General features: G+C 38.3%; 1 protein-coding gene across 2 annotated transcripts in view; it reads right to left on the bottom strand.

The window, feature by feature from the left end:
* The window catches only part of ARHGAP26 (Rho GTPase activating protein 26), a 253,469-nt gene that overhangs the window by 6,617 nt on the left and 221,804 nt on the right, over positions 1–25,048 (bottom strand). For both annotated transcript variants that reach the window (XM_070937338.1, XM_070937339.1), the window contains 2 exons: positions 16,788–16,898; positions 6,456–6,547 (listed from right to left, as the gene is read on the bottom strand). In XM_070937338.1, coding sequence (XP_070793439.1) covers positions 6,456–6,547; positions 16,788–16,898 — 203 coding nt within the window. The remainder of the gene's footprint in view (positions 1–6,455; positions 6,548–16,787; positions 16,899–25,048) is intronic.

The raw sequence follows: 25,048 nt of genomic DNA, 5'->3' as shown, positions 1-25,048 counted from the left end.
TTGCTGACCAGCTCATTAAAGAGACTTCCTATAAAGTCCTTCCTTTACTGATTTAAATTCTAAGAAGACATTAAACACAAGGACAGCTGGGAATCATGAATCAAGACATCAAGAGAAACACCCTTGGAAAGCTGTGGAAAGTAATGGAGCCGTCTTTGTAACCTTAGATTAAACTCTCTAAACCTAAGGCAAACAATATACATTAGCAAAAAAAAAAAAAAAAAAGTAATTACACTATGACACCTCAGTCTGAATAGTTATTAAGAAATAATAGGTTATGAGTCAGAAGTCAGTAAAAATAGAGATCAGGTGTTGATGAGTTAGCAACTATACCTGGCATTTTGTAAATTAAACACACTGTCTATTCTTGATAAATTAGCCTGGATTTCTCTTTCAAAAATCTTTTGAATACTCCCAACTTTCAAGAGTCAGATAAGTCAATAAAGTCAATAACAGGCTAATCCTTAACTTTCTGGAAGAATTGTTTCTTCTTTTTACAGATAATGCTTCCTGCAACATCTACACTTAATTTTAAAATCATGCATATTTTACAACCTTGTTGTATAACAATCTACTGGCTTAGAAACAGAATAAGGCTGGTTCAGAATAGTTTGAGATTTATAAAACCAGAAAATATATGGGCTAGGAGAGCATTTTAAAAACCTTTGGTGCTTGCTTATCTTAAATAGCAATAGAACTTAGACTTATATACCGCTTCATAGTGCTTTACCGCCCTCTCTGAGCGGTTTACAGAGTCAGCAATTACCCCCAACAATCTGGGTCCTCATGTTACCGACCTCGGAAGGATGGAAGATTGAACTGGTGAGAATCGAACTGCTGGCAATTGACTAAATTAGACTGCAATACTGCATTCTAACCATTGCACCACCATGGTGCTTAAATACTTTGGTAAGGCTCATTGGAGGAGAAATGGCTTCAATAATCAATACATTTGTCCTCAGATTCAAGTGATCCTGAGATCAGATTGACAGCATTTAGAAGAAGGTAGCAAGATTATGGGGACAAGAGTCTTCAGGCATTATTATGGTGTGAGCAAATGCAGAAATCAAAAGATTAATCAAAATGAAAGTCCTTGTGATAAGTCACACTGGAATTACATAAAATGCTGTGATCTTTTCTTGAGAGATACTTGGACAGCTGTCATCAAAGGTGGTGGCCAAGAAACTTCAAGCTGGAGATTAGGGAGAGGAATGTAATTCCTCTCAGCTTCTTTACACAAGCAGCTAGCCTATTACTACCTCTTTTTAGAGTGGGTTCTTTATGGTTATGTCATAATGTCTCTTGTAATCTTGGGCTCAAAGAAAATCTGAACTGTAGGCTAATTAGGAGGGAAGATACAAAGAGACAATAATACAATTGTGCTATTGTCCCTTTATCTCCTTATAATTATTTATAGTTATACAATGTATAATTATATATAATAAATATACTCTGTAAATATACAATAAATATACATTGTAAATACACAATGTATAATTGTGGCAATAACAGAATGATTTGATTCCAATCGCTTTTAACAGTTGAATAATGGAGGCAAGATGAGGAGGGTTTTCTTGTAATGAAACAAAACAGAATGTGTCCAGTGAGGACAGAATTCTGTTTCTTGAATCACATTTTGGACCCAGGAGTGAATTAGGACCAATTACCCTAATGTGTTAACAGTATCTCACTTCCATCCAGTCTATGAAGCAAACATTCTCTTAATATTTATGATGATTCTAATGGTAATCCCACCCTCTCCCCAATGTATTTGTTAGACTTTTCTGCACACACACATACACACATATATATTAATTTGCAGAAATGTCTAACAAAAACATTGGGGGGAGGGTACACACACACACACACACAGTGAGACTAGCAAATGGAAATTATGATTTCATTTCAGTAAATGATTATGAGATAGATTCTGACAAAATTACTTCCAAACTGCATTCTTTTCTTATTTTCTATCCTAATCTGTACATTGTTCCTATTTCATTCTATCTGGCATACTGTACGTATATATAAAAGGAGAGAAATGGAGGAAAAATCACACGCTCAAAAGAACCCTTTTCAGAATGAGAACTGAACTTAGTTGCGTAAATATTAAACATTTTGTTTCAATATTGAACCTAGGTTATTTTCCATTCTTTGTAAAGGTAGCCAAGTACTTCTTATAGCTAACCAAGCAAAACAAAGGAGCACTTCTTTCTGAGATTTAGACGTTGAATTATGTAAGAGTGAAACAAAGAAACAGTATTTGTATCTTATAAAACCATTTTAAAGTATTAACAAGAGGAAAATCATGTGACCACTTAAGAATATATATATATATATATATATATATATATATATATATATATATATATATATATATATATATATATATGTATGTATGTATGTAGGTCTTTGGTTATTCAGGTCTTCTCCCACGTAAAATTGGAAGTGTCTTGGCGACGTTTCGACGAAGTCTCATTCGTCATCTTCAGGCTGGTGTTCTCGGCTTCGTGCTTCCAGGAGCAATTTGCAGAATCCATCACCTCATACGTAAAAAACTCATTCCAGTTCATAGACATCATAAAGCAACAAAACTTACAGCCCAGTGACCTACTCGTGAGCTTTGATGTCATATCCCTCTTCACCCAAGTACCAATCAAAGAAGCCTTGACAGTTATCCAAAACAAATATAACCCCCCCAAGCACATCTTAGATCTGACCAACCACTGCCTATCCAATACATACTTCATCTATAATGGACAGAAATACAAACAAACAGAAGGAGCACCCATGGGATCACCCCTCTCACCTGTCATTGCCAACCTCTATATGGAATACTTTGAAACCCAAGCTCTAGAAAAATCCGATCACAAACCCAAACTCTGGCTCAGATATGTGGACGACACCTTCATAATCTGGCCACATGGGAAAGAAAAACTGGACAACTTCCTCACACACCTCAACAGCCTACACCCCAAAATACAGTTCACCATGGAAACAGAAGTGAACAACCAACTTCCCTTCCTGGATGTCTTAGTCTACAGAAAATCCAATGGCTCCCTAGGACACACTATATACCAGAAGAAAACACACACAAACCGCTATCTGCACGCACTCTCACACCACCACCCTGCCCAGATCAACTCTGTAGCCAAGACACTCATTTCCAGAACAAAACGCTTAGCTGACGAACAACACCTAAAAACCGAACTACACACCCTCACTAACGTACTCACATCCAATGGATTCCAAAGAAATAAGATCACCAACCTAATCCAAAAAGAAACCCCCACTAAAATCCAAGACAGAGAACAAGAAAACGGCAAGGCCCTCCTCCCATACATAAAAGGCACCACAGACAGAATAAGCAAAATCCTCCACAAACATAACATCAAGACAGCATTCTGCACAAACCGAAAAATATCCACCATCCTAAGGAACCCCAAAGACAAAATTGAGTTAGAAAATCAAGGAGTATATGAAATCCCATGCACCGCCTGCCCCACCACATACATCGGACAAACCAACAGACGAATAAGTGCACGCATAGAAGAACACAAGAACTCAGTCAGAAAAGAGGAACCAACTTCTTCCCTGGTCCAACACCTTAAAGCCACAGGACATGATATTGACTTTAAAAAGACCAGAACTATCGCCAAAACTGAACACTTTAACAACAGAATAATCAGAGAAGCCATCGAGATAGAAAAACACCCACACAGCATGAACAAACGAGACGATACCTCCCGCCTACCAGCCATTTGGAAACCCGCCCTTATTGACAAACGAGTCCCTAACACGACGAATGACACCAGACCCACACTCACGAGTGCCACACCTGATGTCACCATCACACATCCACGCAGAAAGCAGACTCAAACCCACACTGATAATGAGCCACGACCAAGGACCAGAAGCCAGACCGCAGCTGCATCATTAGCCACTTTAAACCCCTCCAATCCATACATGAAGCAGACTGACACCCACCATGAAGAGCTCGCACGGCCACAAACACGAAGCCAAACAACAACAACGCAGCTCACCAGCTCAAATCCCCCTGTAACTCAGACTAAGCTGAGCACAACCAAGCCCCCACCCAAACAGAACACACCCCCAGCCAATCAGAGCACAGCCAAGCCCCTAACCAATCAGAACACACCTCCACCCAATCAGAACCCAGCCAAGTTCCCACCCAATCAGCTCACACCCCCACTAGCAGTTAAAAGGAAGAGACAGCTGCGATCTCACATTGCTCCTGGAAGCACGAAGCCGAGAACACCAGCCTGAAGATGACGAATGAGACTTCGTCGAAACGTCGCCAAGACACTTCCAATTTTACGTGGGAGAAGACCCGAATAACCAAAGACCTACATACAAACACCCGCGAAAACCTGAGAAAACATATATATATATATATATATATATATATATATATATATATATATATATATATATATATATATATCATATAATACATAATATATAACTTAAGTCATTCTCTCCCCCTCTGTGTATCTTTGTATGTGTGTTCTGTATGTGTATCTGTAACAAGTATATTTCATAAACATGGATAGTCTTCCAAAAAACTATGAAGTTGGAGATGCCTGAGAACCACATGCTCTCAAATCCATCTCCTTTTCCTTGGTTCTTAGTGTGTTCCTCTGGGAATTGTGCATTTATGGCTGATTAGGGAACTGAAGGAAGGGGGTCAGACCAAAGACAAAACCAGGAATCTTACATTACTGCAAATTCAGCTCTGTCTTCATGAATTGCTGGCTACAGCTCTGACCTCTACCAGCTGCTGCTTCTAACTTCTCTCAGGGTTCATTTGACTTTCCTGACTAAAAATGTTTGCATTGCAAGCAAGAGATATACGTTTCATCCCATATTCCCTCTGTGGCTCACAATATGAGCGGTACAGCCCTGTGGTGAAATCTGAACCAATTTGCTACCGGTTTGCTGGCCGCGCATGCGCACTGCATGCCAAACATGTGCTGCATGCGCACCAAATGCACACTCTGAGCATATACACGCATGCACAGTATGTGCCAAAAGGAGGCTTGGGAAGATAAGTAGAATGGGGGGGGATCAGTTGTGCAGGGCAATTTAGCTTTGCTAGAAAGCAGATTTCCTGCTTTCTTGCAAAGCTAAACCCCACTGCACAGCTGATCATCGGAAATACCGGTTCAAAGGAACTGGTAGCTTTTTTTAACTACTGATTTGCCCGAACTGGTAGTTTTTATCACTACCAGTTCGCCCGAACCGGTAGTTTTTATCATTACCGGTTTGCCCGAACCTGAGCGAACCGGTAGCATTTCACCCCTGGTGCAGCCCCATGTACGCCTTCCTTCCACAAAAGTATATCTAGGATGGGAAATTGTGCAGAAAATCCCAACCGTATTATAACACTCGAGGCTACACTAAAAAAGCAGTTGTGATTCGATAGGTTGTCCACCACTTCTTTTTAAGCATTCCCTCATGGCTGAGGCTGTTGATTGTGAGACCATTTGATTCAAGAGGTGGTGGGCTCTATTTCATTGGCAGGGTTTGAACTAAGGCTGGAAGGCTAATTGTTTTGGCTGCTGTCATTTTATCCTACGTTATGGATCCAGCATTCAATAGAGGGTCGGATTTTATGGCCTTCACAAATCTATAATTCCATGAACATTACTAAATGTGACTTGCATTATGATCCATGGTGTTGGAAAAGCTCCTCTAAAAATATGCATTTGGCTGGAGTTTCCAATTGTTCAGAAATGAGATGCTGCATATTCTGGGTCTCCATCTCTCTATAGTGAATGCCTCCCTTCATCCCCAGAAGCTTTCTCTCTAGTGAGTTCAACTCAGCATTTATCCTTAAAAAAGAAACTAACTAGCTTTCAGTAACAAAAGTTCAGACTGAAAATAGCAGTGTCAGTGCTCGTGCAATTTCTCAGAAAGCAAGGAAGTTCAATTTTTTTTCTTTATCACCAGTTCTGATAGGATCAAATCTTGGGTTACATTGTGTGATGCGAAGCACAAGATTTTAGCACGTTGCACTTGTCTTCCATCCCTTAAAATCAAATGTCTACGGAGATTCTCAGTCATCTAGATCATGGTTGTCTCAAAGGTGCTTTTTCAAGAGGCAACTGGACTTTCTGGTTTTTCTTTGAAGATGTTTCGCTTCTCATCCAAGAAGCTTCTTCAGCTCTGACTGGATGTTGGGAATAGAAGAATTTATACTCCGTGCTGGTAATTTGCATTCTTTTTACAAGTTGTCTGCAAGGAATATAAATCCTTTCATTCCCCACCACCCAGTCAAAGCTGAAGAAGCTTCTTGGATGAGAAGCGAAACATCTTCAAAGAAAAACCAGAAAGTCCAGTTGCCTCTTGAAAAAACACCTTTGGGATCACTTAAAATCACTTTTCCATGATTTTCATTCCACTGAAGGTAACAACTCTACTCTGATACTCACCATTATCAAATACGGTCCCTGCAGTGAAGGACAGCTCTGAGTGATGTTCTGCTTTACAAGCATACAAGGCTCTAGCTTTGCGGAATGGAGAACTGTGAAAACAGTAATAATTTTAAAAATTAGAATAAAGATAAACTGATACATGTTTACGTGTGCAGACACAAACGTTTCTCAATATTTTTTTCTGGCAAATATTTGATATGGATGTCAAACTTGCCAACTAGCAAAATGCAGACCTGAAGGGAAACACCAGTAAGAGGTGGGGAAAATGAAGAATATTTGAGATAACAAGCTAAAAGAGGCAAATTACTTCCTCTTCAAACCACATTTCACCATTTTGGAAATTCTGCTTAGACTTATCTGCGATGTTTGAGATTGAGGCACTCATACTGTTGCCCAACAGAATGAGCAATAGCACCTCAGAGAATGTTAGAAAAAATATGAAAGGCAAATCAGAGACAGAATACCGGGAAAACCAATTATTCTTTGTTCTTTGGAGTAGAATTGCTGATTAAAACAAAATATTAGTCAGTGGCTTGACTGAAACTAATGCAGCTAAATTCTGGTACAAACAGCTTCTCAATACTGCGAAGGCCTTGAACTGAAGATCTGATAAACACAGGTTTTTTGGTCATTTCTTGAATTATGTTATCTTAGTCTTTTAGATACCTTATTCATATTTGCTGTAGATTTTTAATTGCATCCTTTAATTGAAGCTGTTATGAAATAGAAGCCAGTAAAGCTGTCCAGAGAGCCATAGGTTGACTATTTATTTATTTAACAAAGTCCAATAACAGTTCTCAATACATCATCTAAAAATACAGAACTTATAAAAACAGCATAAAAACAACATACAACAGTCCCAGTAGAAAATAAAGCACATGTAGGATAAAAATCAGGAGTACCAATAATTATACTGTAGTAGAAGGTGCCTTCTGTGTTTTAGGATCAGTAAAAAACAACAACAACCAGTTGAGAAATAGACTACAGACTAGTAGTACTTGGCAGAGTAGCCATGATGGCCTTGGAAAAGATATTCATGGGCCTTGATGTGTCTTTACCTACAAAGACCAGAACAGCATAAGTAATGTAAACAATTTTTACCTGTACATTGTATGAAAACTATCATGAAAAATCATGACTTTGATGAAACAGGATAGAAAGAGAATTGATGCTTTGGAAGTCAAGTATTAGAATAGAATCCTTTACTGGCCATCTGTGATTGGACACATAAGGAATTTGTCTCTGGTACATAAGCTGTCAGGTTACATACAAACAACAGGAGGAAATAGTAGGAAAGATGAGAAAAGATGAGAAGATGAGAAAGATGAGAAGGATAATAATAATAACCCAGCCTGCTGTGTGGATAAATATCTTTAGGCATAAGACAGTCCTGTAGGAATTAGGGTGTTCAGCAGAGTGATGGCATGGGGGGAAAAACTATCCTTCTGTCTAATTGTTTTGGCATGCAATGCCAGCAGCATCCTGAGGGGAGAAATTGAAACAGTTTATGTCCAGGATGTGAAGGGTCTGTAGATATTTTTTCAGCTCTCCTTCTGGTTCATGAAGTATATAGATCTTCAGGCTGGCTGCAATTGGTAATGGGTGGTGGTTTTTTTTGGAGAAAATTGTTAGAGAAGACTCTTGAGAACACCATGGATAGGCATGAGAACAAACAAAGGGATCATTTAAAAAACACACACCATGCAATGTTCTTATTGAGGCACAAATAACCAGGCCCAAATTATCCTACTTTGGACATATTATGCAAAGACCCAAGTCTCTGGAGAAAGCTCTGGTACTGGGAAAACTGGAAGGAAAGAGAAGAAGGAGCCAGACAAGCAGCAAAGTAGAATGACCTAAGTTATAGTGGTGATGGGTGCATCAGTGGAAGACTTGAAGGACCAGGTTGTGGATAGGACAGAGGAACTCTATATACTGTTTACAGTTGCTAAAAATAACCACTGATCTGTTAGCACATAGTCAAGCAATCACCAATAATAAGGTAATACATAAACCATAAAATCCCAAAATCACATTAAAGATGTAAAATGTTAAAGTAACTCTTAACAGGTCTGCGTGGATAAAAAGCTCTTCATTGCATACATAAAAATACTATATGGTAGGCCTTAAGATAATATCTGGAAAGTATATTTCCAAGATGGAATGATACCCCCTAAAAAAATCTTTCCTTGGAAATGGCATAAATGTCCCCTGGATGAGGACAGCTGGGAAGGCCCTCAAGCATGGGTGGGTTCTACTTACCTTTACTACTGGTTCACAATGGGCTCGGCGTGCGTGCTTGCTTCACACACACGCGCGCCTTGCTTCTGATCGCTTCTCATGACGTCAGGGTCAGTGGGCTGAGCCTCCTGCCAGTTTTACTACCAGTTCTATAGAACCGGTCCAAACCGGGGGCAGCCCATCACTGCCCTCAAGGGAAGATTTTAGATTTTTTTTGGAGCCCAATATGAAAAGGAATGCTCCTTATTTAGGTGGGCCCCAAACGATTTATTGCATTATAAGCTATTATCACCATTAGGAATTGGGACTCCAATGCCATAGAATAATGCATCCATAAATCTAACTCTACAGCTAAGGTTTGGAACCGATAAATAAAAAAAGCATTGCTAGAAGGGAACACTTGACAAATCCATTATAAAAAATAGAACTCCCCCCCCCCAAATTAGCTTGGTGAGCTCCTTATGTTAGAGGTATATAGACAAGGGAACATTCAGTATTTGTTTTGTTACATCTCCAACAACTGGAAACATCAGGTGCAAAACCTGATGTATTTGCATTTTTTTCTTCAGACAGTGAAAATTCCAGCAGTCTTCTGCTCAAAGCTGAATGCCTAATCCATAAATCTGTTGATTAGTACCAATTTTGCCAATGGGAAAGTGGCATAAAGAGAAGTTTGGAAAAAACAAAATTTTCTCTGCTTTTTTCCTTAATGGATTATTCTTGGAGAATCAAAGAGGCCTATGAAAACTTGACTTTTCAGTTATGCCAAGGAAGACTAACTCAGTATTTAAGGCAGGAGACCACTATCAAAATATTTTAGTTTAGATTCTTGCAATGAACAGGATGCCGGACTGGACTCAGTAGCGTTATGACTCCTAATCATAGGATCCTAAGATGAAACATTTAGACCTGCCTTCCTGTTCCTTCGGGATGGACCCTAACCTTTATTGAAGACTATTTTTGTTAACTAAGAGAGAAGAGAAAAGATTGTTTTCTCTTTTCTAAAAAAAACTTGAACTGTAATCTATGGATTTCAAAAGGAGATGAGTTGGCAGATCAGGCACAATTATTCTAATTGATCCCAGGGCATAGAGGCTAAAAAAAGAGAAAAAGAATGGGCTGTTACTCCTAGTTTCCATGGATTGGTGATACTCCATCCCTTTGTCTATTTTTCTCTAGGAATTTCTTTAATTAGTTTTAGTTCTTTGCTTACTTACTCCCCACCCCCCCCTCTCATTGTAGAAAAGCCATATGCATTAGTGATTGTGGCATGGAGATGGTGCTTTTTTTTTTTTTTTTTTTTTTTTTGCTAATGGAAAATATGGTATTTAAATTTGAGCTCCTTTACAGTCTTTGAAAATCCCCTGCTGAGAAATGTGTAAAGACAAAACCAGATGACCTGGACAGCAGTATAATTAATATCAGAAAATACCAGGCCAGCTTTATCCTGAACCAAATGAGAAGATCTGCAACAGATGTTTGTTAAATCGTCCAACAATGCCGGCCTCTTAACTTTTAGTAAACTGAACCTCAATTGTTCTATCAAGAGCTTTAAATAAAGGAAGGCAAAGATGATGGCATGGTTAAATAAAAGGAAACATCTTCTGGAAAAATTATTCACATGCGCAGTACGCTATCTTCCCACTCACACAAAGGGACCTGAATAGCGTTGTGAGAGTGTCTTGTTTGAAACGATATTTAGCAGTGGTTTTTGGATACGCCCTCACAGTTTTGCTAGATATGGCCTGAAATGTATATTTTCATATGAAATGCATTTGTGCCTGCAAGTAGCATCAGTGGAATAGGATGAATGTGAGGGGTTAATTCTTACTACTCTTAATGACGTCTTAATGACAATACTATAAAGCTGGATTTTTTTTCAGTGGCATGAAACTCCTATCTGAGGAGTTTCTAACTGGTGATTTTCCCCCCCTTGCAAATAGTGGCTTCAGAGAAGAAACATTCATCAAGCTTGGGGTAGTGAAAAAAAGGGTTTCACTTCCATTCTTTGTCTGCAAGAATCCTGATAATGATCGCTTTCTTTGCCAGCAAATTTTATGTGCACTTTAAAGAATGTGCCAAAGTGCAAAAGCATGTTCAATGCAAGTCTATGTTGGCATTTTGAAGCAGATTATCAGGATTAGGATGAACCAAGCAATTCCTGCAATTAATTGTATTGCAAGTCAGGTGATTTTTTATTAAAAAAAATGCATTAAGATGTAAACGATCTTACATTTAACTGATGTATTTTCCATTGACTTAACAGAAACCTGATGTCTTAAAGCACACAATCACTTGTGCACAGCCTGCCAACAGAGGGGAAAAATTTGTTTGACCGAATGCAGGAATGGAAAGCTGCAGCAAAATTATAGCAGGTAGGCACTCTGGGATTCCAAATCAAAGGAATGGCAGAAAAGAAACCTATTCAGAGTTGCTCCACAACTAGAACCAGACCATCCTCTTTCTGTCTTTCTGTCATCTTCTTGCAGCATTTTTAGAGTGTCAAAGTCAGGGACAGAATTTCAAAAGGGACCATTTCTTCATTGTGGAAAGTTGCATTGGCAAGGAAAAATTCATTGTTCAGAATAAAATAAAATGTAACACCTGAGCTCAAAATGAAAAATGATGGACACAATCTGCAAATATTTCCAAGCAATGCAAGTTACCTTCTTTTCAAACAAGGAAAAAGGTGATATAAAAATGAGACATATGAACCCTTCAAGCATCAAATGCCTTGCCATTTTCACTTGCCAGTTTTCCCTCTATCCCCACACTTGGATTTACAATTCTAAATTTTACCTGAGTCGCACCAGTAGGTAGTTTGACTGTTTTGCTTAGCTTTGCAAAAGAAGAGAAAGCCGCAAAGACAGTCAGATCAATTTAATCAGGAAGCTTGTTCAACCCTCAACCGAGCAGGTCCAAAGACAAGAAAGCAGTGAGGGTGGACAGAAAACAGCCCAGGCCCCACTCCCTCCAGGAAAATGTGTAACTTTTTAGAAGATGGGAAGGAACCCAGGAAAACGCAGGCAAGCATAGAGCATTCTCCGATAATTAAAACAAGTTGAAATAGAGGCATTGCCAAAATAGCCTTCAATTCATGGTCCAATTTTGGACTTTTGCAGGATCTCAATGCTCTGCAACTTCAGTGCCCCCTTCTTTTATGCTGTGCTGCCCTTCAAAGCCCGGATTGGATGATCAAGGACGGGAAGGAGCCCCGGATCTTTCAAATGAGGCCTTTGTTTTAATTTTTGCATTTAAGCATGGCATTTGGCCAAGAAAGCACTCAGTCGAGTTTCGGCCATGTGACCTTGTACAGTTTGGAGAAGAGCTGCAAATGTGCTTCTCCCGCCTCCCCATTCCTACATCAGAATAAAAGCATAAGAGGCTTGATGTTGATAAATGGTTTATTTGTTTATAAACTGAGTCACTAGAATATGCATGCCTCTCTGTGCAATTTTCATGAAGTAATCAATTTACCACCCCACCAGCCCGCATAATCAATCAGTCTCCCAGACAGATAGGATTTATAGTCAGATTGCAGAGAAATTCAGATTGGGACCCACAGATTATGTTAACCCTGATGCTTAATGCTCATCGTCTTCATCATACAATGATCCAAAGAAAAATCACATACAGAGCTTTTTTTTAAAAAAAAAAAAAATCTTCCACTTTTTACAATCAGTGCCAAGTCCTAGAGATTATATACTCAGCCTTCATCCAGAGCAAATTAAAATATCTTTAATTACACAGTTGCAAACTGCACTTCGCACAAGCTCAGAGAAAGTGGAATGATGGATGGAGAAGGTAAAGAAGCATTGCTCTGAGATGCTCTGTTCCCAAGATCGCTGTGAAGGGCTTTCTAAGTTCCTTGCAGCTCATGATGGCTAAACACACAGGAAGTCAACAGATGAAGGAATAATCAAATAGAATATAATGGCTTCTCTCCCCCACCCCATTTTTAACAGGGTACCATTTCATGTTAGCATTTTAACCATAGCTCTTTTTCAGTAGGAGGGATTTGCATTTTTAATTCAAAGCTAAATACTATACATTTAGCTGCCTGAACATATCTGGTTAGAACTGCTTTTAAATTCAAAATGGAGTCAGGAATAAGTAATTCCGAATAACAATCTTACATCCAGGTACTTAAGGCTGCAATCTTAATCTTCAATTTAGTCTGAGTTTGCATTAGTGATGCTTTATGATGGAGTTTTAATCAGAAACAGACTCTCTTTCTTTCCCTCTCTTTTATTTTTGGGTAGAAGAATAAATGTGATTTCTTCTGGGACTTGCAATAGGCAATGCAAAATTCCACCAAATTGCATTATTATTTGAAGTTGAAGTTGTCGGTAATTAGGTAATTGGCCTGTACAGATAGTCCTTGACTTACAACGTTTCATTTAGTAACCGTTTGAAGTTACAACAGCACTGAAAAAAGTGACTAATGACCGTTTTTCACACTTACGACCATTGACGCATCCCCATAGTCATGTGATCAAAATTGAGATGCTTGGCAACTGATTCATATTTATCATGACCTAGGGCCATGTGGTCATCTTTTGTAACCTTCTGACTAAGCAAAGTCAATGGAAATGCCAGATTCACTTAAGAACCGTGATACTAACTTAACATCTGCAGTGATTCACTTAACAACCATGGCAAGAAAGGTCATAAGGTACACTGGTATAATTTTAAATCGTTTTTTAATTGGGTTACTGATTTTAATTTGGTATTGTATTGTGATTTGTATTGAAGTTGTCATTTTGTAAGCCGCCTTGAGTCCCTAGGGAGAAAGGCGGCATATAAATCACAATAAATAAATAAATAAATAAATAAATAAATAAATAAATAAATAAATAAATAAATAAATAAATAAATAAATAAATAAATAAAATGGGGCAAAATTCCCTTAACAACTGTTTCACTTAGAAATTTTGGGCTCAATTGTGGTTGTAAGTTGAGGACCAGCTATAGTTGCTGACCACTTCTGTTGGACCTTTCATTATCAGGTTGGTTTTGCCAGATGTTAACCGATCCTCAGTTTCACATCCTTGCAGTATGTTAAAGGATTTGGCAACAAGTTGGTGTAGACCAGTCGGCTATTTCATCTCCAAAACATGCAGTTCACCTTCATCTGTTGCTGACCAAATTTTGATCTTCCTTTCCTTTTCTCCACCATTTCTACTGTTATTACGAGTTCTTACATTTCGGCTTCTTTTTTTATTTGTATCCCTATCCTTTAATCAACCTGCATTTTGTATTTTTGGAAGGTTATCTGCTAGTTGCGGACAGAACTGCATTGTTCTTTCTTTGTTAGGGGTTGACTGGTTCTTTGCAGTCTTTCTTTTGAAGGATTAACAAAAAAATGTTTCTGATTCAACGGAAATTGGAGATTCTGCTTACAATGTGCAAGGCGAGCTTTGAATCTGCTGATCTCCTTGCCTACAGTTGTTATTTGCTGCTTTATTATTTCCAGTGCTTCCTTAAGCTTCCTTGTTTCTAGGTGATATTTCTTGATCAGAATTTTTCCCCCTTGTTCTTCAGATTCTTTTCTTTCATCTGTTCTAGCTTACTTGCATCTGACTTTAGCATGCCGAATCTTAATTTTCCAGTTTGATCTTCATTTTGGTAGTGCACTCTCTGGATTTTATTTTATTTTGTTTTATTTTCCTGTCTCTCTGCTTTTTTAATATAATTTTTAAAATTAGTTTCACAAAACATGAAAAACTAACACAAACTAATAAAAATGCAGAAACAGGAAAGAATAGAAAAAAGTGAAAGTGTAGAAAGAAAGAATCAAAAAGAATGAATACAAAGAAGTTTTCAATTTATTTTACAGAGATATTACAACAAAATATGGATTTTATTTTTCTTGTTTGTTGATTTTGCATTCCAGGTATTCAGTTATAATTGCAGCTGTGCTGTACATTACTTGGTTTGTTTCTTGAAGTGTGATCAGGTGCTTATATTTGTTATTACGGTATTGGCATCTTTTAATACTTGTACTAGCTGTTTCTTTGGAACAAACTTCAATGCAGGCAATCATATTCTGTTGTTTTTGTGCTGATCTAGATGTCTGACAAAGTATGAGTGATTGTAAAAGCTGTGCAAAGATCCACCTCTGTGGTGCTGCTATCTGTTTTGGGACCAGCTGTGGGAAAAGAAGGAGAACCATCCCTCTCTTCTAGTCCCTATAGATAGTCCAGAAGGAATCATGAACAATGGTACCAAAAGTCTTCGAGAAGGGATGGAGGGTAAAAATAGTTGTACCATCCCTGCCCCGGCTCTGCCAGTAGTCATCAAGAAGATACTGGATTTGTCAGAATGAGTTGCCAAACTTCAAAATTATACCACAATACTGTGTGTTTCTATCACAAAAAAAAGGTGATTGCTTTGAAATTGATACAAATGTTTCCAACAGGATCAACATTTGTAGGGATGAATTAAAATGCACTGATTCAGACCTCTTAATTAAGCAAATACTTCATCATCACAGTACTGTATATATTAACTCATTTTGGTTTTGTCGTTATTGATGTATTTTTTGTTACTTTTTCTCAAACTTTCGCACATAGTCTTATGGTCCCAGTTAATTTTCCCTGAGCAGTTGACTGTGGGAAAGGAATTGTGTATTTTTGTATATTTTGCATAAAATCATCCAGAACTATGATTATGAGAGTGCAAAACAGTGGTGGGTGGGTTCCTCCCGGTTCGGCCCAGTTCCACCGAGCCAGTAGCAGTGACAATATGATGTTACCGAACCGGTTCTGCCCCCCCGCCCCCCCACCCGGCATTATTCTTACCTTTTATTTGGCCCCACCCCCAATCTATTGCTGCCAGCTGATGACTAGAGGGAAAAAACCTGTTTAAACTCTTGCTGCGGGGCTTCAAAGGGCCGCCCTACAGCTGATCAGTGTTAAAAGAAAACAAATGAGTAGACCGGTGCCTGCAAAAATACATGAGTAGATCAGTGCCTGCAAAAATAAATGGGTAGACCAGTGCCTGCAAAAATACATGAGTAGATCAGTGCCTGCAAAAATAAATGGGTAGACCAGTGCCTGCAAAAATACATGAGTAGATCAGTGCCTGCAAAAATAAATGGGTAGATTGGTACAGCTCTGCAAGCAGTTAAAAGCCTGGTAGACCAGTACCTCTGCTAAATCCTAAATAATTGTCACATGACCATGAAGCCATGCGCACAAAATAAGCCACGCCCAAACCAGTAATAAAAAATTTTAGAACCCACCCCTGGTGCAAAAGGGACAGCCGGTGGAATTTCGCAACAAAGGCAGTGGATGCTATTTCTGACATAAGTGAACCAATTCCTTTGGAAATATAATTAAAATTCTCAACTGTGCAAATACGCAGAATGAAATAACAACTGAGAATACACAATGCCCAAAAACACAATGAACTTGCTTGGCTTTATCAAATAATTGTGTTCTATTTAACCAAACCTGATTAAATGTAAAAGGTTGACTTGCTTTTTTCCTATGAACAATGCATCATGTTATAATGTTCCATGTTATATGTGTGGGGGTATCAACATTTTCAAGTCTTGCACGGCACAAGTAGTTTCCACTGACAAATTCCTGAAGCTATTTTCATCCATGTACCAAAAGAGAAGAGAGGAAAACCAGATTGGCAGCCTAGGGCCGGATTTTTAAAAATGCCTTCACTTTTATCTATTATACTTCCTTTCCAGAGAGTGGTAATGAAAACTTACCTGTTGAAGAACAAGTATCAAAATTCAAAAAATTGACAAAAGTAAAACAGAAACTCAGCTACCTTACTTCTCTTCCACAGCAATACTGCAGCTGGGATAACTAGAACATTTAAGGAGGCATAGCAACATTACTCAAGTCATTAAACCCCTGAAGAAGAAGAGGTGTCATGGAATATTAAAATTTCCCTCCTTTGAAGCTGTGAAAGATTGCAAACCAAAAAAAAAAAAAAAAGGTTAGCCTAATGCAGAGTTTTGGGAAGGCAGTGGTAAAAAGCAGATCAACTTAAAATGTCAAAGCAGCAGCCCAGCAGTAGCAGCAGCAAAGGAATCAAACGAAGCAAAACCACAAATGTGCCACAGACCTGATGGGGGATGAATCGCTGGACGTGGAGGAGGTGGGCAAAGGGCTGGATGGTGCGGAGAACATGGGCCAGGACGGTGAAAGGGGTGACGTTGGACTTGGATTCTGAGGGCTGCAAGACAGAACCAAACAACTTATCAAGACACAGAAAAGCACAGCACCAACAAATACCCCTCTTTGAAGGCATGACCCAGCAATAATGAGGGCCCTGAAAAATCTGTGGAACTAGAGAAAATCCCCAAATGGAAAAATTGCGAGATTATTTAAAGGTTGGCATCTTGTTTCATTGGAGTCTCTCTGTCTCACCCTCAGACCTACTCCCAAACAAGCCTTCCTAGCATTCCATTCTCCTGTTATACGCAAAGACATGGATGGGCAACTATGGCCCCTTTATGACCCATGGACTTCAATTCCCAGAATTCCTGAGCCAGTATAACCGGCTCAGGAATTTTGGGAGTTGAAGTCCACAGGTCATAAAGGGGTCATAGCTACCCACCTATGTTCTAAGAAGATGCTTTCCTGCTGCCTTTGGCAAGTAGATCCCAAGGCCCATGGCCATCTCATTTTAGCCTGTAACTCATGCATTCTCCTCAGCTCCCCCTGCCCATCTCTTTTATTACAAGTATCCCTCACTGATTACCAGAAAATACTGGTCCTGTTTTTCTACAATTAGCAATCTTTGCAACAACCTGCTGTGGTACTACATTCAGGAAAAAAAGGGAGTATTGTCTGGGTCACAATTCATCGCATGTGAAAATGATTTCCTGTTTACATTTATGGGTAAATGAGCCTTGCATGCTGGAAACCCAGAGGGATTTGTTTTTGATAAACAAATAAGTTGGCAGGTGACTCTAAATGGAATAAAGCAACAACAGAAAGCTCACTCCCAATCAAATTCGACCACCACCAGAATACAAATTAAAGAAATCCCCCCTCCCCCCCAAGTATACATTTGCTAGATTGAGAAATAACTGAGATGAAAAGCTAAAAACACCGCAGAGAATTTTTTTCCTATGCAGACAGATTCACAGATATAAGCTGTGGTACATATTCATAAACCACGTTGATTTAGCTAATGGAAAACATACTGGTCTTACTGTAATTTCTTTTTTTCAAGTCCTTAAAAATATCAGCTGAGAAATGCATACAGAGACAAGCTGTGCCAAGAGAAAACCAGAATTGTTTCATGTGCTCAGGACATAAATAAAATATTGTAGACATGAGCACTTAGAAGTTCAAGAAGTCTCCCCCTATTTAAACATAAGAAATAGTTTGAAAATGTGATCCTTCACGTGCAATAGGATCTTCAATCCTAGGATTTAGGGCTGTTTCTTTCAGTAATCTGCAGCCACAATGAGTCGTGGCTTAAATGAAATCCTAACAAGTTCCATGGCTTGTTTGGACTGGAGTGAATCTACAAAATTCCTTCAGCATTAATTACTCATGGGCATGTTTTACTGGAAGGGGAGGAGGCCGAAAACCTGGAAGGGCTTGCACATGTCAAATTTCAAATTAATTAGAAAAGTTCCCAAAGAGAAACAGGACATGTGTGTTAAACACAGCCTTTCAGCTCCATATTATCTGCCCTAATGGGGATGATTATCCAAGCGTCCAGTCAATTTGCAGCCCTACGGAGAGATGGTAAAGAAAATTAACTCGGGGCTTTCTGCTTGTAAAATATGTACCCAAGCCTTCTCCCATCCAGAGGAGCACAATAACCTTGCCAAACCCAAAGCATTTTAACACCTGAGGCAGAAACGAAACGAAAAGAAAAGAAATCCTGCAAGCTGCTCTCCCTTGGGGTGGAGAAGAATACAGTAGTAAAAAATTAAACTAAGAATTGACTTGCTGCCTGAGGCTACCACATTGCTCTGTGCAACAGCTGAGCTATCCCCTGGCAGAATGCAGAGGATACAGGAATTTGAAACATGGAAAACCCATCCATTCCTGTCTTTGTGGTCTTTAATGGCGCACATTAAAATGTTCGCCATTACTTAAGGATGTACTGGCTTTACTGTCTGTTACCTCATCTAGAAGAAAAATGCCAGCATATCATTCTATTACTGTGGTTTTTGCACGTAAGTTTTATTTAAGTCCTTGATTTTATCACACAAAGTAGAATCTGTTTATAGGAACTGCTGACAGACTGATTAAAATGTTGCAAGAGAAGGAACGCTTCACTTCCTTTGGTTATACCTACAGTCATTCATTCACTCACAGCTGCAACAAATACAGAATAGACAAACTGGACTGTATCTAGATAATTTTACAACATTCCTATATAAGTGGGTTTTAACAACAAAAAAACTATTAAGGAACCTGGGAACCTGGGAAGCATTAAGGAACCTGGGAAGCACGTTGAGACTATTGAAAATCAACCTGGACTTTCCACCTTTCGCCCAGGCTTAGATATCTTAGAAAGAGACTCATTAAATTTGAGAAATTAGAATGTCACTGACAGTTTCTCCGCAGAGTTTTGGGCTCCTTTTTCAAAATTCCTCTGACTTTAGCATATGCTGTGGCATATGCTAAAGTCAGAGGAATTTCCCTTTCCAAAGGGAGAACGCATTTTCGAAATACCAGAACGATCACCAAATCAGAGCTAACAATGTAATAGTTAATTCTACGTATGCTGAGTTAGCTATTGGAGAGCTCATGGGATGTCAGCTCAGCAAAAGATAATTCATTCAATGATTTAAGGTGCATATATATTGCTCCCTAGGAGTGTTTTGGCACAAGTTTATTTTAAAAAAAAAATAAAAATGACTCAAATAGAAATTTACAAATGTTGCACATTCCATGTTAACAGAGGCCAGAAACTGCAGTTGAGTTTCTTATCACTGTTCTTGGTTTGGCCTGCATTCAAACATTTCGCTATGAAAGCAATATGTAAATATGTGCCCAAAGCTGAGCTATTCAGTTCTGAATAATATTTAACTCACTAAATTCTTATCTCAGGCAAATCAATTTACAGAAAAATACTCTTCATACCATCAAGCTCTTTGCTCTGTTTAGCACCTTGGATTTTGCACACCCTCATTATCACTGTACATATAATGCATATCCAGACACGCCCATGATTCTTTCTTGTAAACTCCACGGAAACATCTCAACAGACAATAATTATATAGTGCTTTCAAATTAGACACAGTATGGATTGCTTCTTACTATATGGTACCAATTGTCTCCGTATCATGAGAAATAATTCACATGTACAAAGGAAATTAAGCCCTGTCCAGTTATTTGTTCCTACATCACTATCACTCACTGCAACCTCAATTCTACAAAATGGTTTCTACACAAAGTTAGCAATTGTATGGGAGCCATTTTAGATAGACCTGAGCTGAAAGCTGGATTATGTACCTGCATGGGTTTGATGCCATTTCTTTTGAAAACTTTCACGCCTCTTTACCCTCAACAGTCCTCTGCTTCATTTACTAATATCTTTTAAACTTAGTGGCTCTACTGATCCAGATAATTTTATTTCTGATGGAACAGCACTATTTCTGATCCAGTGTAATACAGTGTAGTGTAGTACAATCCAATCCAGTCTACTAACACTGATGATGTTACCTACTTTGGAAATGAAATGTCTGCAAGAAAATAACCAATAACCAAACTCAGAGACCACCAAGAATCCCCATTTCAACTCTGAGCTACAAATATTCTCCTTTATTAGTACCAGTCCAGTCTAGTCCAGTCCAATCAAGTTCAATCCATTCCAATCCAACCCAAGGCCATTAAGTCAAGTAAATGAAAAGACTCCTTCCATAATAACTTCCATAATAACTGATACATTAAATTTGGTAATGATATCTTTCAATAAATTCATTACACATCCTACTTTTGAAGCAAATGCAAACTTTGGAGTGTGTTTGGCCAACCCATAGCTTCATGTTATCTGCTACTGATAGCTGTATTGGAACAAAAAAATTGAAAATGGTAACTGAACACTGGAAACTATTTCTATTAAAATATTATAACCACTGGAGCCAGATACCAAGCAATTTTAGGTGAAATAACTATAGTTTTCTGAGTAATAGAATTGCTTACAAGCAATAACTGCCTTCTTTTTACTAGATAAAAAAATATCACGGATATCTTTTAAAATACACTTTATAGGAACCAGAAGACAACATGATGCCTAAGTTTTATATGGATTTCTCTGTCTTCCTGTGGAATTCGAGGAAATGGACAGTGTGAAAGGAGCTGATGGCTTCTTTCCAGTTTTCTTGTGGGAAAGTATCCTCATCATAAAAAAAGTAGCTCATAATTTGGCACCAGAAGAGCATTCTTGACCAGATTAGAACAGTTTTTTAAAAAATAAGTTGTAGTTCATGGCCAAACTTGCTTTACGTAGGGGGTCTATTCAAGAAAGACCGTAACCTCTACCTCAGAGAAATATAGAATCAAAGAAAGCAATGGAATAAGTAGTACAGGGCAGATAAAAAATGAAAACTAGGACTGAGTGAATTTTGCAAGTCAATTTTTTTAAAAAATGAAAGAACGGTTTTAGCACAAAATCATTCTAACGAAAGCAACAATGTCCTGCCCATGTCTGTCTCTACATGCTTCAACAATTGCTCAAAATAGAATCTCCCATTGCTGATCCATGGATGTCCAACAAATAATCCTCTGAAGCTTTCTCCATGTTCACTAGCCATTGTCTGTTCATTGCTTCAGCCCAATGGTCAGTTGCCCCCGGTTTGGACTGGTTCTATAGAACCAACAGTAAAACTGGTGGGAGGCTCCGTCCTCTGACCCTGACATCATCAGAAGCGATCTGTGCATGCGCAGAAGCTTCTGCACATGCGCAGAAGCAAGGCGTGCACGCGAGCACGCACGATTCCGTTGCGAACCGGTAGTAAAGGTAAGTAGAACCCAGCCCTGCCTCAGCCTCATTTTCTCACATTCCATAACCATAATCTCACCTGCTGATTGTCAATACACGTGGGAAGGCAGGGCCAATACACATGTGCAAGGCCTTCAAGAATAAACTGGTCAAAGCCTGCTTGCCACATTAGCCTCTGCATTCCCATCTTCATCAGAGTTTAGTTGTCACCTCAGCTTTGCCTCAAATTATAGATGACTCCATAATCTTGGCTTAAATTTGGGGCATAAGACATAAAGAAATGCGACTATCATTATCATTTAACAGTTTTAAAAAAACAAATTCCCAGGCTCTAAAAGATGAAAACACAAGAAGGGAGGTGTTTAATTGTACTTTCTGAATTTTTATGTAGTGGCTCATCGTTAACTTGAAGAATCACTGTGCTGAAGCAACGGTCAGCAAAATTCAGAGAATGAAACGTACTTGCAACTGCAGGGAAATGAACAGGATTGCCTCAGAACAGATGTATTTTCATTCACTGCCAAGGAACCAAATCAGAAAGCAAAAGGGATACCAAAGTCAATTAATTGCATTAAATAGAAGAATGCAAATATCGTAATTGTATATATAATTGTATACATACAAAAGATTATTTCCCCATTTAGTCATTAAAAGTTGACTTCTCAGATAATATAAGTACTAATATTAGATTTATTCCTTTCTCCTAAATATTAATTTCACCTAAATTTAATTAGTTTCATCTCAATCAATGCTCTCCCCTTTACAACCAAATACATGGCTTTAAATTGCTTACATGCTTTACAATACATTGATTTTTTTTCCCCATCAGCCTTCAAGTAAGATAAAAAGAGCAATTCTATTTAATAAGTTTGATAGATTTATTTTCCTCAACATCCAATGCAAAATATGCATATTGATCTTTATCCTCTTCCATTTGTCAATGAAAATACTTTCCTCATCTCTTAATTCTAGGATAAGGTGGGAGGAGGTGGGCTAGCACTGTCACATTGCTTTGTGAGAATCGTGAATACAGAAATCAAATATAGAGATTCTCAGTCATCCAGGTCATGGCTGCCACAAATGTGGCTTTTTTTTTTTCAAAAGATAACTGGACTCGCTTCTCTAGTTACTGTACCTTTCCTTGAGAATTGTTCTCAAGGAAAAACAAAATCCAGTTGCCTTTTGAAAAAAACAAACACTTTTGGGACAAATACATGATACCACAAATGAACACAAAGAAATAATTCAATATTTCTATTTCTATTTATTTATTTATTTATTGGTTCGATTTATCTTGAATCGAGTCTTGGTTCGAGTCTTCTCCGGAGACTCAGGGCGGCTTACAATGTGTTAAGCAATAGCCTTCATACTTTCGTATATACCTGCTTAGTAGGGCTTTCGCCCCCTCCCCCCAAGCGGTGTTCTTTTTTATACAAAGTCAGCTTATTGCCCCCACAAACCGGGTCCTCATTTTACGTACAGTACCTCGAAAAGATGGAAAGCTGAGTCAACCTTGAGCCTGGTGAGATTTGAACTTGCAGTAATTGCAGGCAGTTGGTGCTATTTAACAGCACTTTAGTCTGCTGCGCCACCAAGGCTCTTTTATTGTATCGATCATGGATTGACTATATTGATTAATATCTGGAAAATCTCTTGTCATTAATAATAAATGATATCAATTATTTGGAAATATTAATGGGCAAGGAGGCAATCTCTTTACCTTGAAAAGTGTACCATTTGTTGTCCCTAGAAGAATACACAAATCCTTCAGAAATGCAGAGTGCACACATGCCTTTAGAATAGAATAGAATAGAATAGAATAGAATAGAATAGAATAGAATAGAATAGAATAGAATAGAATAGAATAGAATAGAATAGAATAGAATAAGCTTCTTGGATGAGAAGTGAAACATTTTCAAAGAAAAAAAAACCAAGAATAGAATAACAGAGTTGGAAGGGACCTTGGAGGTTTTCTGCTTAGGCAGAAAACCCTACACCACTTCAGACAAATGGTTATCTAACATCTTCTTAAAAACTTCATGAAATTCATGGCCAGTGTATTAATTTGTTCATATGATGTGCTGCAATATCCTGGTGACAGTATTTGCAGTACAATAATCTTGTTTTCTGGTACTACTGGTGTCCCATTTCTCTAAGCCACTAAAAAAGTAAAAATGTCGCTTTGACTGGTCTGAATGTTCATGTCCCTCTTGCTTTAGCTTTTCTTTTGATGGTAATGAATTTATACCACTACCTCTGTAACCTCATTCACCTGAGTACTTTTTTAATTTCCTATTCCAGAAGAAGGTACACTCAGCAGATTTAATGAGGTTGGCCAGGATACCCAGGTGCAGTTGTTGAAGTACAGCATTTTTTAAAAATGGAAAATTATCTGAACAGGCAAGCTTTGGAGAAAGCAGCAACTGTATACAAAATGGACAAAGATTTCTTCTGGGACGGTGACTGACAAAAGTAAGATTAGATTAATATGACAAGAGCGCTGAAGTGGAACAGCCTAAGCCTAGATTTACGTCAACTGAAATTACAAATACTAAATATGGAAAAAGGAAAGTGTGGGAAGGCTTTTTCTTTTTTTGAGTTCAGGGAAAATGTATTTATTGCCTTGAAGGATAAGAAGAACCCTGCTGGATTGGACAAAGGAAGGTTATCCTGATTTCAGCATTGTCAAGCTAAATATTCCCAGAAAGGGTACAAGCAGAGCAGGCAGGAAGGCAATAGAACTTGGCTACTGCCTTCCTAGACAAGTGCTGTGAAAAACTATGAAAGAAATGCGGATTCAAATGGAAATTATAATAATATCCAAACAGTCAACAAAATACATTTCAACAACATTTTAATGAAAGCCCTTCCTCTTCTTCATAAGAGTCATTTCTGTCTTCTGTCATTCTGTTTTTAACTGTTTAATGGTTAAATTACAGACAGTCTTTGACTTACGACCACAACTGAGCTGAAAATTTAAGTTGCTAAGTGAGTTTGGCCCCATTTTACTTTTTTGCCACAGATGTTAAATGAATCATTGCAGTTGTTACATTAGTAACATTAAGTGAATCTGGCTTCCCCATTGACTTTGCTTATCAGAAGGTTGCAAAAGCTGATCACATGACCCTGGGACGTTGCAACTGTCATAAATATGAACCAATTGCCAAGCACCAGAAATTTGATCATGTGACCATGGAGATGCTGCAAGGGTCATAAGTGTGAAAAGTAGTCATAAGTCTCTTTTTTCAGTGCCATTGTAACTTGGATCAGTTACTAAATGTTGTAGGTTGAGAACTGCCCCTGTATTGATAGACTAGACTAGACTAGACTAGACTAGACTAGACTAGACTAGACTAGACTAGACTAGACTAGACTAGAATAGAATAGAATAGAATAGAATAGAATAGAAT

This window comes from Pituophis catenifer, unplaced genomic scaffold (assembly GCF_029215685.1).
Source record: "Pituophis catenifer annectens isolate HBS135680 unplaced genomic scaffold, rPitCat1.0.hap2 SCAF_2, whole genome shotgun sequence".
Taxonomy (NCBI): domain Eukaryota; kingdom Metazoa; phylum Chordata; class Lepidosauria; order Squamata; family Colubridae; genus Pituophis; species Pituophis catenifer.
This window is presented reverse-complemented; position numbering and strand designations above follow the sequence as displayed.